At 41.2% G+C, this 16,837-nt stretch overlaps 1 protein-coding gene across 6 annotated transcripts in view; it reads left to right on the top strand.

Moving 5' to 3' along the window:
- Positions 1 to 15,441, top strand: part of DTNA (dystrobrevin alpha) — a 359,840-nt gene extending 344,399 nt beyond the window's left edge. For 4 of the 6 annotated variants that reach the window (XM_039238894.1, XM_039238893.1, XM_039238892.1 and 1 more), the window contains 6 exons: positions 303 to 462; positions 2,934 to 3,023; positions 4,514 to 4,682; positions 7,689 to 7,821; positions 9,745 to 9,793; positions 12,760 to 15,441. In XM_039238894.1, coding sequence (XP_039094825.1) covers positions 303 to 462; positions 2,934 to 3,023; positions 4,514 to 4,682; positions 7,689 to 7,821; positions 9,745 to 9,762 — 570 coding nt within the window. In that variant the 3' untranslated portion in view covers positions 9,763 to 9,793; positions 12,760 to 15,441. The remainder of the gene's footprint in view (positions 1 to 302; positions 463 to 2,933; positions 3,024 to 4,513; positions 4,683 to 7,688; positions 7,822 to 9,744; positions 9,794 to 12,759) is intronic. The other 2 variants (XM_039238891.1, XM_039238901.1) reach the window with 2 other exon arrangements.
- Positions 15,442 to 16,837: the final 1,396 nt, after the last annotated feature.

Genomic DNA, 16,837 nt, shown 5'->3' with positions numbered 1-16,837 from the left:
TCAAGGAGGAAACAGACACACCTTGTAATTTTCACCGCTTAACAGTAGCCTCATTATGTGGGCACACATCTCATGTGTTATAGAACAAAGCTGTACTAATAATATTCTTAACTTCCAATAGTAACCAAAACTCCAGATTATAGAGAATAAGGTCCTAAATTATCTGCACCTGCAACTCAGGTTTAGACTTACCATCTCAACTACCTAGGATGCCCTCTTGCTCCGGAACCTCACTGTGACTGTTTTTAACCTTTGACAGAGGCTTTGGGAAAGCCAATTAATGACTCGCATTGTCTCTCCAGACCCAGGGGGCAGGCTCTCCTCGCTCCTCCCCCAGCCACACCATCAGCAGGCCCATCCCCATGCCCGTGCGGTCCGTGTCTGCCTGCTCCAGCCCATCCCACACGCCTCAGGACTCCCTCACGGGGGTCGGGGGTGATGTTCAGGAGGCGTTTGCACAAAGTAAGTGGGGTCACTTTTTGTTGTTGTGTTCTGCTTTTTCTCGCAGCACTTAGGTCACCGTGGATTGTTGAGCGGTTAGAATCTTCGGAGCCACACTGTGGAGATGCCAGGGCATTCCTTGTGCCCACCTGGCCCCAGAGCTGATTGAGAAACTCCTTAGGCTAGTCTGCTTCTCACTTCACCCTCTTACCTTCCCTCAGCTTCTATCGCCCCCATTTTTTATGGGCCTTTGCTCATTAAGGGAAGGGAACACCTTTTACGGATATCCCAGGAAACTTTATAAATGTAACTTAAATTTAAATTTAATTTAAAATTCTGAAAGATCTTATTTCCTGGTTTATGTTAAAGCAAACTCAAATCGAGGTTAAACAGCCCCAGCTGAGGTGGGATGTAGCCCTGCAGTGATCAAGCAGATAATTTAGTCGTTTGACAGCTGCCCTAAAGAGTTGACCATTGCCTCTGTAATACAGGGCCAAAGGATTTGAGGTTGGCCTCCATGGCTAATGGATAAGCACAAAGACTGATAACTATAACAGTATTCTCCCACCCGCTGCCTTTTCCATTCACACACCATGGGTAGAGGTAAGGTCCTCAAGGCAAGTGACTGTATGCATTTGGAAATATTTTAACACGTTTCAGACTTTTTCTTGCCATCCCTTTGAACATTTACAGAAAGTTTGGGGGGGAAAATGCTTCTGCAGACCTTCACGCTACCAGTCTCATTCCCAGAAGTAACTACTATTCAACAGTTCGGTCCTTCTCAATTTTTCATGTACATATAATTATGTATGTTTCAGTGTGTTTTTATAAACATCTCCCCTTCTTTTTCACACAAGCAAGACCATGCATTGCGTTTTGGTCGCCAAGTTGCATTTTCTTTAAATTAGCAATATATGGTGAACATCCTTCCAGATCCTCACATATAGATCTAAGGAAAAGAGAGACATAGTTGACTGCTAGTTTTAAGGCAAAAAGAAACATAAATGTAGTCAAAAGTCAAAAAATGGACTTGAGGAAAACATTTCCAGCATATGTGGCAATCAAGTTTCATAATTTCAGCTACTCCTAAAGCATATAGAAATCAGTGAGAAAAAGACATCCTCAAAACAAAAATAGGTAAAGGTTATGGAAAGAACTATAAATTGCCAGTAAAGATATAAAGAGGTGTCCAGTCTCACAAATTATTGTAGAAATACAAGTATCACCTCTTGTCTAGCAGATTTTTAAAATATTGACATTAGCGATATCCAGAAATAGCAAGAGTGTGAGGAAAGAGACACTCTCATCCATTGTGTATGAGGGATAAAATCTTACATTTTAAAGGAAGAGAATGATGTACTCTCTGCTATGAAGAAAAAGGAAAGATCCATATAATATGGCTTTTTTTTCCTGAAAAAGAAAATAAGTTATACAAAAAAATTTTGAAGTTACTCAAAATAACTTTTTTTCATTTTTAGAAGAAAAAATGTCCTTTCTCTAAATCTGATCTTGAAGAAATTTGCAGTATTTTAAATCCATCAGCTTTCTATTAAAATTGTTTTATCTCCCTTGATTTTGTAATTTACATGTATTTGTTATTTTACATTCTGAGTTTGACTTTGTGAGAAAGTACAGGATGAAGTGTGGCCTATGGGCAGCTCCTGGATCAGAAGGAGTTCTTGCTGCCCAAGTTCATCTGCAAGTCAGGTGTTTGGAATCTTGAGCCTCTTGAGATATTATGTTCCATCTCTACCTCATACCCAAGCCAGCCCACAAATTCCCATGTAACCCTTCATGTGCCTGAAACATCATTGTAATATTTTTCTACCATGGAGAAACATAGCCCAAGTTGCAATTCAGGGTATCAGATGAACATCTTCCGCCCAGGTCTTAGCGCAGGAGAAGACTCTCCACTCGTCTTCCATGTTCTGGGGCATTCAGTGCTTAGGGTCCCCATTCCCCAGAGATTTCCTACCATGGTAGGGAGAACTCTGGGAGCCCTAATGACAGATAGAGGCTGTGGTGATGGAGATCGGAATCCCATGTGCTGAGCCACCAGGCCATGGCTGAAATGGTAGCAGCAGCCGGCAAGGTGCAGGTCTCCAGGCAAAACCAGACTTTGCATCTGTGTGAGGTTTCCTAAGAAAAGTGACTGTAGATACTGGTTTACCTGGGACCTTCCCAGGTTGTGCCACATCACAGTCTTCTTATCATACTACCCCCTTTCACTTGCAGAACTCCTCTGGTCTGTACAATAGATTAAATGAGCCCCTCCCTCATCCGTGGTCATGTCTTCTTAACATCGAGGCCATTGCCCTCAGTACAATGTAGTTTTTCAGAAAATGAACCAAAACACCTCTGAAAAGGAGAAGTCTTGGAGGTTTTCTTGCTTTAGGATATCAATGTAAATGATAAACCACACAAAAAATTAGGAGGGGGGAAATAAAAGCTGTGTGTGTTTTTTTTTAATTATCGTTTCTTCTTCGCTCAAGGTTCAAGAAGAAACTTGAGGAATGACTTACTAGTAGCAGCCGATTCCATCACTAACACCATGTCCTCTCTTGTGAAAGAGCTGAATTCCGGTGAGTCCCTGGTCCCCTCTCATTTGTCAGCTCTTTGCAGAGGGACCTCTAAGTGCTGAGGGCCTCTTCTAGAGACCTCCTCATTGTCAAATATAAAAAAGATTTTTTAAAGGTCCATGTGATATTTTGTTGGTATATTCAGATTTTTTAGCACTGTTTATATTTTGCTGGTGAGAAGACGATTGATACATGCTTAATGCAGAAACTTTGAAACCTGCAGAAAGGAATAAAGAAAAATACTAAAATTGACTTGTAATTCTAGTATTTGTAATATCTAGTATGTATAACCTGTAATATGATCCAGTGCAACATGATGCTAAAGTTATTTTCGAAGGTCAAATGTTTTAGTTACTAATTTGAACTCTGTTAACTTGAAATGCGTGGCGATTTGAATGAGGCTAAATTGAAATTTACCTTTGCAATATGTCTAAAGAAAGTTCTGCCCAGAAAATAAAGAGCATAACGTTGAGAGAGACTCCTTAATTCTAATAATACTCTACGGAGTATTTAAAACTTTATCAGCATGAATATTCAAATTAATATTTACCAGTTACTAATACATCTCGTTCGTCTGTTCCATAAGCCCAGTCAGGAAGATAATTGTCTGGCACTACTCTGGTCACATAGTTTGAGATTACAAACATTATATGAAATAAAACTTTATTATTAAAAATATTCTGGATTTAAGTTTCTTAAAGCCTCTATAATAAGAATTGAAGTAATGAAAATTGTTTCTACTAGTTTGGATTAATATTAGCAATGAGGATCAAAATAACAGTAGTTAATACATCATGATTAATGGCAAGTACCCACTCTGCCCTAGGAAATGATGACTAAAAATGTTATTCTTATTGTGGACACTTCATATACTATTGGTTTATAGTTATAATACATTGAAATATTAAGTGAATATAGTAGTTTAGGTTTGTATTTCCTAAATTAAAGTAATATTGGGACGCCTGGGTGGCTCAGTTGGTTAAGTGTCCAACTTCAGCTCACATCATGATTTCACAGTTCATGGGTTTGAGCCCCATGTCGGTCTCTGTGCTGACAGCCAGCTCAGAGCCGGGAGCCCGTTTTGGATTCTGTGTCTCCCTCTCTCTCTGACCCTCCCCTGCTCACACTGTCTCTCTCTTTCTCTCTCAGAAATAAATAAAACATTAAAAAAAGTAATATTAAGCAAAAGTAGGAACACTTTTAAAGAAGACCTTTGTAAAAAGAATAAAACAAAGTATTAAGAAATTAAGACACAAAAATTCCTGATAATATGATTGTCCAAAAAGACAATCCCATATACCAAATAATTTTCTAGAAATCCATGTCAGTATCAAATGTCATTTTGATAAAAATGATAAACTCCGATGGCTTATGTACAATAACTGGTTGATGTTTTATACAGCACAGCTTGACTTATGTTAAGTCTAACCCTTTATTTACCAAATCACAAAAAAATCTAAGTCGTTATTCATTTCTTCAATCATCCCTAACAGAGGTGGGGAGTGAAACTGAGAGTAACGTGGACTCTGAATTTGCACGGACTCAGTTTGAGGAACTGGTTCCATCGCCAACCTCTGAAAAGGCTTTTCTAGCGCAAATCCACGCCCGGAAACCTGGGTACCTCCATGGTGGCGCTACCCCCAGCACCATGCATAGTGACGTGTGAGTATCTTCTGCTCCAGAACATTCCTCAGTAACAGAACACTCGGTAGGGATCATCAGAAAATAATAACATGGTTTCTTAGTCCTTTATTTTGGAAAGGGATGATGCAGAAGAGGATGCTACATTAAATTTGGTGTTGGGACTTTTCCCCCCTCACTGTGTCCAGAATAGCAATAACCAAAAGTAACCAGTGCTCATTAAGAGCCTACCCCACCCAAGGTACGGTGCTAGTTGCATACAAACATAGTATTTAAAAATCCCTGCTGGCCTTCCAGGACTCACAGACTAGTTCAGGGGATAAATCATTATATCTTCTAAATTTACTGTATTTGCCCATAGAAGACCAGGTGATGCTGGAGAAGTCTCTATTCAGAATGAGTGTGAACAACATTATGTAAGCACTTGGAATTGAAATAAGTGAGTGTATAAAATCTCATTATAAAGAAATCCAACCTGGTCGACTTGCGGAGTATGTATAAATCTGACCTTTGAAAGACATTTCACAAAGATCTCTTTCCAATTAGGCTTCTGTAGCTTGACAGAAACCAGCAGAATCAGTGACGTCCCCTCTAGACTTTCTGTGCCCCTGGATCAGCTCAAACTCAAAGTTGACAGGAAAGTAAAGCTGAGAAACAAAGGGAGGGCTAGCTGGGACAGATTTGCAGAGCCCAGCTTGGGAGGTAAGGAAGGCAGGGAAGCAAGGGAACCTGGAAGAGAGTGGGCCCATGCAGCTGTGAGAGACGTGGGCAGGGGCTCACCAGAAAGGCAAAGGGGATCACTGAGCATTAAAATTATAGAAGTAGGGGGGCGCCTGGGTGGCTTAGTCGATTAAGCGTCCGACTTTCGCTTAGGTCATGATCTCGCGGTTCATGGGTTCGAGCCCCGCGTCGGGCTCTGTGCTGACTGCCAGCTCAGAGCCTGGAGCCTGTTTCAGTCTGTGACTCCCTCTCTCTCTGACCCTCCCCTGCTCACTCTCTCTCTCTAGAAATAAATAAAAAAAAAAATTAAAAAAAAAAAGAAATCTTTAATAAAAAAATAAATAAATAAATAAAAATAAAATAAAATTATAGAAGTAGGACTCATAGGTGGCTCATTCCATTGGGTGTCTGACTCTTGATTTTGGCTCAGGTCATGATCCCAGAGTCATGGGGTCAAGCCTCAAGCCCTGCAGTGAGCATGGAACCTGCTTAGGACCCTCTCTCTTTCCCTCTCCCCCTCACCTCTGTCTCTCTCTCTCTCTCTCAAAACCAAAAAAATTAAAATTTTTAATAAAAAAATACTGCAGAAGGGTGATGGTGTTTAATGTGAAAAGTTCTGAAGACTAGTCTACAAAAATGAACCGGCCAGTTTCAGGACCCAAAAAAGAAACTAACCAGAAGCCTTTCTGGCGCTTTGGATCTCAATCCAAGTAGTGAGTAGACCAGTAATAATGGGAAATTATAAATAGACGTGGTCTGAAAGCTGATTGTGAAAAGGCAGGCATTAAGATCAAAACAAAACAGTTATAACATAATTCCAAATAGCAATAGGTTGCTGCTTCTAATCTTAGTTCATTTTCTTGTCCTTGACTTTGTAATCTAGAATTATTTGATTTGTTATTCAAAATGGTGAATTAATTGTCATCAGTTTAGTCTGGTAAATAACATGTCCGTTTGACTTTTTATAATGAAGCATTTATATGCGGTCACCTAAAATCTTCTCACTCTGATCCTAAGATCCAAGTCTGTGGCTACGTCTGCCCCAGTCCACTGTCCCCAGAAGGCTGGTACGAGAACCAGCCATGAGCATGGCTATGAAAATTGGGGAGAGACAGTTCACAAAGGCCTTGCAAACCTACTTTCAGGCTGCCCCAAACCTCTAAATATAATGAGAACATGTCATACAGATATAAATAAACATGAACAATGGCATTTAAGTTCCAACCCAGAAACTTCTACTTACCACTCTTTTCACTTTAGGGGATTAATATCTATACTACCTAAACATGTACTATGTGCGTTCTACCCTGAGAATATTTTAGTCTTATGATTTAGGTCGTGAATTTATGTTCAGTCTCAGGAAAGGTTTTTATAAACTGGCACGGACACATGGAAATAGAGTCACACATTAGTGAATGAGAGCATTCCTAGCTATTTATTTCATGGTAGAATTGAATAATTTAAGTAGATTTCTTAGATTCAGAATAATTTTTAAGATCAAGAGCTATGGGTTCAAGTATTACCTTCCAGAACCGATGAGCTGATATTCTAAGACTTACTGTACTATAAAAATAAAGCACACAGGTGCATGTGCCCTACATATGTACATAATACAAAGAGGGTTAAATTATGAACAAATGTCCTTAATCAGTATTTCACTAGAGGGCTCACTTTCCTTATGGAAAGTGATCTTGGTTTCCATTAAAAAAAAAAAAAAAAAAAAAAAAGCCCTCAGATTGAAAAAACTATATCCTCCCAAAAGATGCTGCCTTTTTTCATGGTTGACAAACACTTTAAGGGCAACCCATTCCTGTAAATCAGAGGAAAACAGAGATAGCCAGTGATCATCAGACTGCTGTAGAAAAACTACATATGAGAATACTTTGATTGTGTATTTCTCCAAACCTCCAAAGTTTATTAAAAAAAATTTCTGTTAGGTAATAGAAGACACTGAATTGAAATTAATTGAAACAAAGAAGTGAATTAGGAGTCCAAGTAAATGGGCCCCCAAACTACAACTAACACTGGAATTCCACTCATGCTTTTAAGATTTGCTCGCAGAGGTGCCTAGGAGGCTCACTCAGTTAAGCGTGTGACTTCACCTCAGGTCATGATCTCATGATTGGTGAGTTCGAGCCCTGCATGAGGGTCTCTGATGTTGGCACAGAGCCCACTTTGGATCCTCTGTCTCCCTCTCTCTCTCTCTTCCCTTTCCAACTCATTCTCTCTCTCTCAAAATAAATAAATAAACTAAAAAAAAAAAAAAAAAAAGATTTGCTCCCAAACAGCCCTGTGGTCCATCCCCAGGGTCACAGAAGATGGGGACCCCTACGTGCAGCCAGAGGATGAAGACTATGAAAATGACTCTGTCCGGCAGCTGGAGAACGAGCTCAAGATGGAGGAGTACCTGAAGCAGAAGCTGCAGGATGAAGCCTACCAGGTATGGGGACCCAGGCCCAGACCCCAGACCCCAGCCCCCAGCCCTCACCCCTTGGTGGCTGGGTCTTTCACATGACTCAGAAAATCCACACCTTCTCCTTTCTTCCAACTTCCCTCTCCAGAATATTCTGATTGCACTCCTTACTCCACATATTCTAAACAGTAATAATCGTAAATACTTCTTAGAGCTACCACTCACCATTAATTCTTAGAAATTCTGATCCTAAAAGTGAAAAAGACCTCGTCGTCGCTTTAGTGGAAATGCGGTGACTAACAGTCTGCCCTCCTCCAAGATCAAAGGGAATGATGTTTTTTCTCACAGATTAAAAAAAAAAAAAAAAGATACAGGGCACAAGACACCCGGAAACTGAATAAGCATAAATATATCCCCTCCCTTGAATCATTTGCCCTCAGCGTCTGCCACTGCCTGCCTCATGTCAAAATAAATTAGTGGGAAAATATCAAATCTCATGGAGAAATGTGAGTGGGAACTGTAGTTGCCATGTTCAGCAGGGTGTGGATGGACAGATTTTCATATATACTGGGGTGTACTGTTAATCCATCTGAGAATTTACTGAACATAACATGTGCAATTGGGAATAAGTGTTGATTAGTAAGTCATCCTAAAAGGGATGTGTTTCCCCTGTGGAGTTAGCTCTACTGCGGTGTTTGCCTTGCTTGTATGTTTCTCTTCCCTGTAATTCACAGGTGTTTCCTTGAGGCTGTGGGAGTTCAGGGATGTTTGCCTGGTGGAGACCAGTGCCTCCCCCAGGCCCTGTGGGATATTTCTTCATGTCAGGCTTTCTGTCCAATAGCCAGATGAGCCTCTTCCACACCCTAAGATGAGCAGTGACCCCCTTTTACTCTGTCAGTGAAGGAAAAGAAAAGCAGAGAAACAGATTGCTTCTATTTCTCCTGTGTTTATGGATTGTTTTGAAATATTTTCCCAAGAAGAATGTAGCAAGAGAGAAATTAAATTCTACCAACCCCAACCCAACAGTATCAAGCAAAAGTTTTGCCCCTTTGGAATGTTCCCTTAGCCTTTTCAGTTTAACAACTTTTCAGAGGCCACTAAAATGTAGCCTTAGTCATAAAAAAAAAAAAAAGAAAAGAAAAGAAAAGAAAAAACCCATGACTATCTAGGCAAAGCTGTGATTCAACGCTACAGACATGCAAACGCTCAGATTTGCCTGAAGGGGAGACCCAGGGAGAATGCTCTTACTTTGCCGCTTCTATAACCCATCCACAGAAGGAAATTAGCCTGGATGAAGCTGCCGGGGTGTCTCTGGGAGATCCGAAGGATGGCATTCCTACACATATTTCATTTGCCTCTGCTGCATGGAGGAAGAGAGGGATGTGGTTAAATAATCAATATTCTGTTTCATGCTGTTCGAGGCGCCTGGTAGACCTCCCTCTTTAAGCCTATATGAGTTTCTGGATTTTGGTGACAACAGTAACTGAAATTCTAGATTTTTTTAAAGGGAGACAGTCATTTCATATAAAATATTAGATTTTTATTTACGTTAATGAATTAGGAACTTAACCTTGTATGAGTGAAACTAAGGGAAATTCTCTTAATGACTTAAGATCCAATTGGAGATTTTGCCATCTCTGGTCAATCTTAAGCTCTTTCTCTCCTTTCCTGTCCATGCCCTGTGACTTCAAGGGAAAGGCAAAGAAAAGGTATAGGAAGGTATGGGAGGCCTGTGCATCCCCACTCAAGTCACATGCCCTAGAGAACGGTAAAGTGGTTTTCCTTGACTGCTCTGTGAGCATATGGTTGCTTGATGGGTTGGAATGCTGTTTGCATTCACTGGACTCTCTCTGTCTTTCTGCATGGCTTCCAACCAAATAATTCACCAGCTTGACCGCATCACAGACTTGACATGTCACCTTTCTTGTTTGTGTCCTTTGTCACCCGCAGGTCAGCTTGCAAGGTTGAATACAATATCCTTTTATCACTCTCCTCTCAAGTAAGTACCATCTTATTTAGGAGGAAACGTGGCCACCGCACACTGAACTCTGATGCCTTGTAACCTAAATTCATAATCACTCTCTCTTAGGTGTTTCTGTGTTCTATGTGATAAAATATCCTCCTTCCCTGATGATATCAAAGAATCATCCCAGCCTGTGGACCATTTTATTATAATCCAGGGGAGATTTGGCAGACAATCTTGGGAATTGACTTTTTACTCTATTAATTAGGAAAACTGGCACAGAGACTTCTGTAACAGCAGAGATACCCCCGAAATCTTCCAGGGCTATGAAACCTCATCACCAGTCCATTAACAGCATCTGAGTTTGCAGCCTCTCTATCCCTTGAGAAGGAAAAGTCCAGGCTTGCTCAGCACATCCAGAGATGGGTCAGCTTCTTACGCATGCTGTATTCAGGCCCCAAAGATCATATGTGTGTACTTTAACAAGTGAAGGCAAAACCATGTATTATTAAAGAAAACAAAAGAAGCAAAACAGAGAGGAAAACTTCTGCAGCCTTGTATTTTTAGAACAACTAGCTGATTCAGATTCACTGTGGAATTCAGCAAGATACAGCTTAATTTAAAATATCATTTACATGGCATGTGGTTCCCCACCCCCAAGGACCTGCCTACATACATGGAAAATCCTCAGTACTATGTATAATGTAGAGAGAATCGCACTGGATTGGGAGGACCACTTGAGTGTAGCCATCTGAAGCTTAGACTCTGGACTCTAACAGACCTGATTTCAAATGTGGATTCTACCAAATCATAGCAGCATAACCTCGACAGATTATTAAACCTCTATGAACCTCTGTTCCCTGTGCCCAAAATATATCATGATACTTACCTCATAGTGTAGTTGTCTTCACTGGGGTGTAGCTCATAAAAAGTTTAACATGGTGGCAGACACATCATAATTTATTATGAGCACACACATACGTGCCTGGCACTAGGCTTAGTGCTTTACAAGCACTTTCATCCTGAGGAGCTGCTATAGGTATTTTGTAGGTATATGGGAACCCCCAGGACTCAGAACTAGCGTGGTCTCTATATTTTTATAAACAAAGCTAAGACTCAGTTATATGCAAATAATTTTATATGCCTTTGGCTACACGTTCTCATAAGTCTAGCTCATTTCTCTGGCACCAGCCAATGAATGGCCCTTCAGCTGTCCCCTATACGGTTCATAGTAAGTCCGCTTCTCGCAGTCTCTGGCTATCAGGGCCCCAGGACTTGTATCTACTTGAGTGATACAGTCTTTCCCACCCATAGATTCCCATAAGTCTACCGGACGGATGGTAGTAAAGTCCATTCTGGCTGCTAAATTTAAAAAGGAATATGTAGCTCTTAAATGACAAATCAACTTGCAAAGAATACATCCTGGCTCGTGCATTACAGACATCCTGTGTCAGTCCTCAGGTTAGGATTAAACAAGTAGAAATCATGGCATAACTGCTATTAAGGAATATACTTTAAGAGCTTTGAGTCCTTTTTAGTGTGAAAAGAAGGATGCGGCTGTAAGCATTCTAGTCTACCTCCCTTGGATTTGAGAATGCCACACCACATGCTCTCTTGATTCATTATGACCATAGTGAAAAAATTCCCAGGAGCTGTTTCTGAAAATATCTATTCCAGTTATAACAAATCTAGTCCCAAAGGAGCAAGCCTCTCCTTTAACAACACTTTCTTTCTCTTAGTGCCAGCGATTGGATCATTTTTATTCTGCACATTATTTAAACATCAGTAACTAGTTCTTAGAAAAATATTTTCCTTAAAAACTAATGAAATGCCCATGACATAAACGCAGATAAGAAGTGGCATTTGGTGGTTCTATCTAAAAGCAAAAGATTTCAGTACTCTAAAAGTTCTCGGGCCATTTTTTCAATCTTCTGTTGTAAATCTGGTGGTGAAAAATTGAAACGGTGTGGCCTCTGCCATTTCCTACATTGCGTACTGCCCCAGCTGACATTCCACGGGACTCTAAACGTGAACTAGCCTGTCACTAAATTAGCCACTTAGGCAACATTTATTTAAAATCTTATGGATCAATCCAGGAGCCAGTAACTTTTCATCTTTGTGGCTAGTTCTATCCTAGTATAATTTTTCTTGATGTACCCAAGAAATACAGCTGAAATCTTGGAACCATTCATGCTATTGAAATCGATTTGTTCGGGCTTTCTGATTGTGCTGCAAGACCAGAAATTATCCCAAAGCTGTGCTGATCCAAGGGTCCTGAAGCCAGCTTTACTGCCGAAAGTCCATTAGGTGTCCACCAAGACACAGTCCTGCGTGGGTACGGGGCAGAGGGTGGGACGCCAAAGAAATAAAAGACCCATCCTCTGCTTCATTGCTGTTTGAAGATAAGAATGCACTCATCAATACTAACAGGAGTGAATAGAGTAAAACCTTGCTTTCCAATGAGCCTCTTTGGAAGAAGCAGTGTATACAATGTCTAAACTTAAGAATCCACCAAAACTCCATTTGGGCAGACTCAGATCTTGGATTTGGCCCGTTTCCATCCCTCAGGCCGCACGATACACCACTCTCCTTGGCCAGCCACATCGTAACTTCAGAAACTGGGGTTTTTGACCATCAAAAGTGGATTTTTTTTTCTAATTATGGTGTCATTTGGATGGTAGGTTAGGGGTCTCATCTGCTTGTCAGGTGAGGACACCACAAATACTTCTGTTCATGTGGCTTCAACCCTCCAGATGCCTCAAGTCCCCATTAAGCAAGAGACTCAACACAGAGAATTCCTGTCCTTGCTTTCAGAAGGAGCAATAGCACACAGTGTCCCTAGATGTTTGTTCCTGATTGTCAGAGGAAGGGAGGACAGAGAGAGAGTGTGTGTGAATATGCGTGTGTCGGGGGATGGGGGTGGGGGGAATCCTAAGCTTCATAACCCTAATTTAGAGGACAGTTTTCATCTTAAAAAAAAATTACACATTCCTTATTCCCAGGCAAGCTATAGTCAGACAGATGATGAAGGTAACAGGAAAGCTGGTGGTGAAGGAGAGCCCCGCACCCACCCACACAGAGGAGAAGACACCGCCTGGCAGCAGCCTCCGCGGAGAGAGGAGCTCCTGACAGATCCCCACCCCCAGAGATGAGTTCTGCCGACTATAGTGCAGCTAACTTTTCATTCTAAGATTTGTAGTTCGTAGGTGTGTGTTTTGAGAAGGAAAAAAATAAAAGACTTCTGACTTCTGTTCAAAGCTAACTTTCCAACTCCATCTTCTGTAACATGGTTCGTCCCTGGTTAAAAACAAAAAAACTACAGCCACACACACACACACACATACACACACACACACACACAACAATACATCCCACAGGCTGAAAACCCACGCTGCTGTTACTCACGATGGCAGTATTAACAAGCATTTTCAACCTTTGCACATGATATTGAACCTGTTCAGTTTACAATGACAATATTAATACTGTTTATAGCTAGAAGCTTGATTTCTGAATTCTTTGAGATTTTAGTGAAACAGTTTATTATACGCTGTACATTTTTTTTTCCCACAGCAATTGGAAAAAAACAACCACTTGCAATTATTCACTAACCCCGAAGGATTTGGTACCTGAGTGTACAGACTCAGAGCCTGGAAGCCAAGAAGGGTCCTTGGCCTGCACCATCTGCATTTGTCTCTAAGTCTCTGTGAGCAGTGACTTGAACCAATCACACCAGGATAATCCAGTCTTCGGGGCTTCTTTCCAACTTGGGGTTGTTTTCTTTCAAGATACTCTAACAAATCAGCCATAGAATTTAGTGTAAATATTTTTTTTTTCCAAATAGATATCATATTCAAAAAAAGGCAACATTCAAATTATATAGAATCTAGTTTTTAAAATCAGCACAGATCTTCTTAAAAACTGTGAACTAAGTTTTGAAATACTCGTTACTAAAGCTGTTTATAAACCACAGGTGCCATAAGATCCCCAAACAGACTAAAGTTATCTCTGCTCTTCCATGGGCTCGTTCCTCTTGTTTTAGCTTTAGGGAGCATGTCTAACGCACCGCTCATCCGCAGGTTCCCCTATCAGGTCGTTTGGAGCCCTTCAGCTTTAAATGTACAGGCTTAAAGTGCGCTTGCAAATGCTCACTCTCCTTTTATTTCTGAATGTTTATTGCCTTCACTGGCTTACCTGGTGTTCTGCATGCAGCCTTCTGTGGTCATGTGCGAGGAAACAGGCTCTTCTAAGCCGAGTTGGGATTTTGCACTCAGTGAAAAGCCGATGTGCAAAAGAACTGTCGAAGAAGGAAGAACGAAAGCCTCTGTTGATGGTCCTTTATGAGGGCCCTCATTGGCGAGAGCTAAAGACCTCCCTTAGGGATTCTGGGGAAATGAAAAAATAATCTACTTGTTTCAAGATTTGATGAGACAAAAATCCTGCGACATATTGAATACGTTAATACTTAAGTTGGCAACTTCTCTGGAATTCCTGTCTCCTTTCAAAGAAAGAAGAGAACATCAGTTTAGAACAGTGGCTCTCAAAGTGTGTTCCCTGGACCAGCAGCATCAGCATCACTTGGGAATCTGTTTAGAAATGCGAATTCTTAAACCCCAGCCCAGGCCTGCTGAATCACAAACACTGCATATTGGGCCCAACCAGAGGTGCATTAATCAGCCCTCCAGGTGATTCCTGATGCATGCTAAAGGTTGAGAACCACTGCTTTAGTGTAAAGTTGCTTAACGAAATCTCTAAAAAGGCCTTATTTCAGAATAAGCAAGAACAGCTCTGAGTCAACCTCAGAGCTTCAGCAATTCGATTTTGCTTCCAGGGCTGGTGAAAACCTTCTCCCCCAGCCCAGGTAGTCGGTAGTTGGTGTGTGCCCAGCTGAGAACAGACATCAGGACGCCTTCCAGGTCCCTCTCCAGAGGGCTCTCGGATGTTCACGTCCCTGTGTTCAGTCGAAAACCATCTCCTTGGCTACCTTTGGAACAAAATCACTTGCCTTGGGGATAGTAAAGCTCTCTCAGTTGGCATTACTAAGAAGCCCATTCTGTCCATTGATGTACTTCATCAGACTTTCCCCAGAGAACCAGCCTGACAAATGTCCCTGAAAACCAGCTGACACCAAAGTGGCGCAACTGCATGGTTGTCAGATCTCATTGCACAGATGGGTTTTATTTTGAGTTTTTTTGGTTTTTCTTAATGTTCATCTCCTTTCTGCGGCCCGTCCTCTGTGAAACCAGACATCTCCAGATGGAGCAGGTGGCTCCTCGTATCTCATACTCGGTACTTAAAACCACTACATCCCAGCTACCTACATTGCTGTCAGCTCTCAATCATAGCCAGGTAGTTCTTGAACTTGGAATTCTGATCCTGCGAGTGGCATTCAGCCACCAACTGGACCGAGCTGACCTCTGTTATCACTTTGTGTTTCTCCATCAAAATGTGTCTAAGGTATGAACTGTTTGGCTGATAGCCTTCCCCCTTGTCATAGCTTTCATTGCCAACTCCATCACACGGTTGTCGATAGCATCGTACAAAGCCATTGCAAGGACTCTGGAACCTGCCACCAATGACCAGTTCCTGACTAACCAGCCACCTTTTCTTTCTCTTAGCTCCACGTCAGCACTGAGACCAGACTCAAGCACCCCTGTCCTGTAACCGAGACAAAATGGCGTGTATTGTTTTGGGTTTTTGTGTTTCTTGGCGGGTTTCTTTCCCTGGCTCTCCAAATTTACTTTTGGGACCTGTTCTAAGTGCAAACCCAGCAGGTTTCACCTGTCCTGTCCATTAGATACCATTATATCTTGCAGGGGTTGTTTCTTGTTTCACGATAAATTGCACATCCATCTCCATCAGGGATGATGGCCTATTAATGAGCACTGGTCTAACACAGCCAGCCTCCCCCCTCCCCCCACCCCCTGCACTGTGCCATGTGAGTGGAGGGAGGGAGGATGGAGGGCAGAATCTACTGTATGAGATTCAGGAAATCAGTTGTGGTTGGTCAGGATGCAAGTCGGGGTAAGTTCGGTTGGTCAGAGGGAGATGTGCTGGAGATTGTGAAAAAAGGATTCTTGAATGATCTCTATTAAGGCAGGGAAGGTTCATTTGTAAGTAGTAATGTGAACTGAATTGCATAAGAGTGTGGCCTTTGTTGTGATATACTATGTATTTTCTTATATGCATGAGCCAAACTGTTGCATCATAATTTAGCACTAATGTCTGCTTTTATTTTGGTCATCCTTGTCCACCCTTATTAGTTCTGGGCTGTTAACTGTAGATAGACCTTGTAAATACGGCAGCCTTTGGTTGCTGCAACCACCTTGGTTTGATTCCGCCCAAGGAGCCACAAACAAGAACTCCACTGTGTCCTCAGAAGAAAGGGCATTTTGACTTTTGAACCAAAAAGAGGGAAAAAAAATCAGAAATGTTACATCCTGGAGGCTAATTAACTGTAAGACATTTTTAATTATGACTACTGTAATTTGACACCATTTGAAATAACCAATTCAAAGACACTAAAGATTTCACAATATTCATTGGTATTGTAACAAAACTACTACTGTATGGGGTTTTTTGTATTGCTGTTAAGTATTGTTTTGTGTGTATGTGTGTGTGTGTGTGTGTGTGTGTGTGTGTGTGTGTGAACCTCCTGGGGACATGTTATATTTTGAAGTGATTAAACTATTTAATTGTGTGTCTATATTTTGGAATGGAATTATTTCTTCATTAAAAAATGTTTTTAAAAACACTATATCTGTGTATTTTATAACTTTTTTTTCAACGAAAACTTTCCTAAAGCAATGTGGAGCCCGTCGGTTCATAGGAGAAAGACAAGTCAGCACTTGCAGCATGAAGCAGGGCCTGTCAGTTGAGTATTAAGCAACTACAGCAAAATTTCTCACCTTTCCCTGCCTTTGGAGACAGAATTATTTTTGGAAAGGGAAAGCCTTGTTGTACTCTATAGGAGATGAATGTGAGAATAGGAATAGCTAACATAATTTGAGCTTGCTTTGTATCTGACACTGTTACAAGCAGTTTATGTTACTTGACTCGATCCTTTGAATCACAGCATCTAGC

The sequence above is a fragment of the Hyaena hyaena genome, unplaced genomic scaffold (assembly GCF_003009895.1).
Source record: "Hyaena hyaena isolate Hyena2069 unplaced genomic scaffold, ASM300989v1 scaffold_150, whole genome shotgun sequence".
NCBI lineage: Eukaryota > Metazoa > Chordata > Mammalia > Carnivora > Hyaenidae > Hyaena > Hyaena hyaena.
The sequence above is the reverse complement of the archived record's forward strand: the minus strand, read 5'-3'. Positions and strand labels throughout refer to the sequence as shown.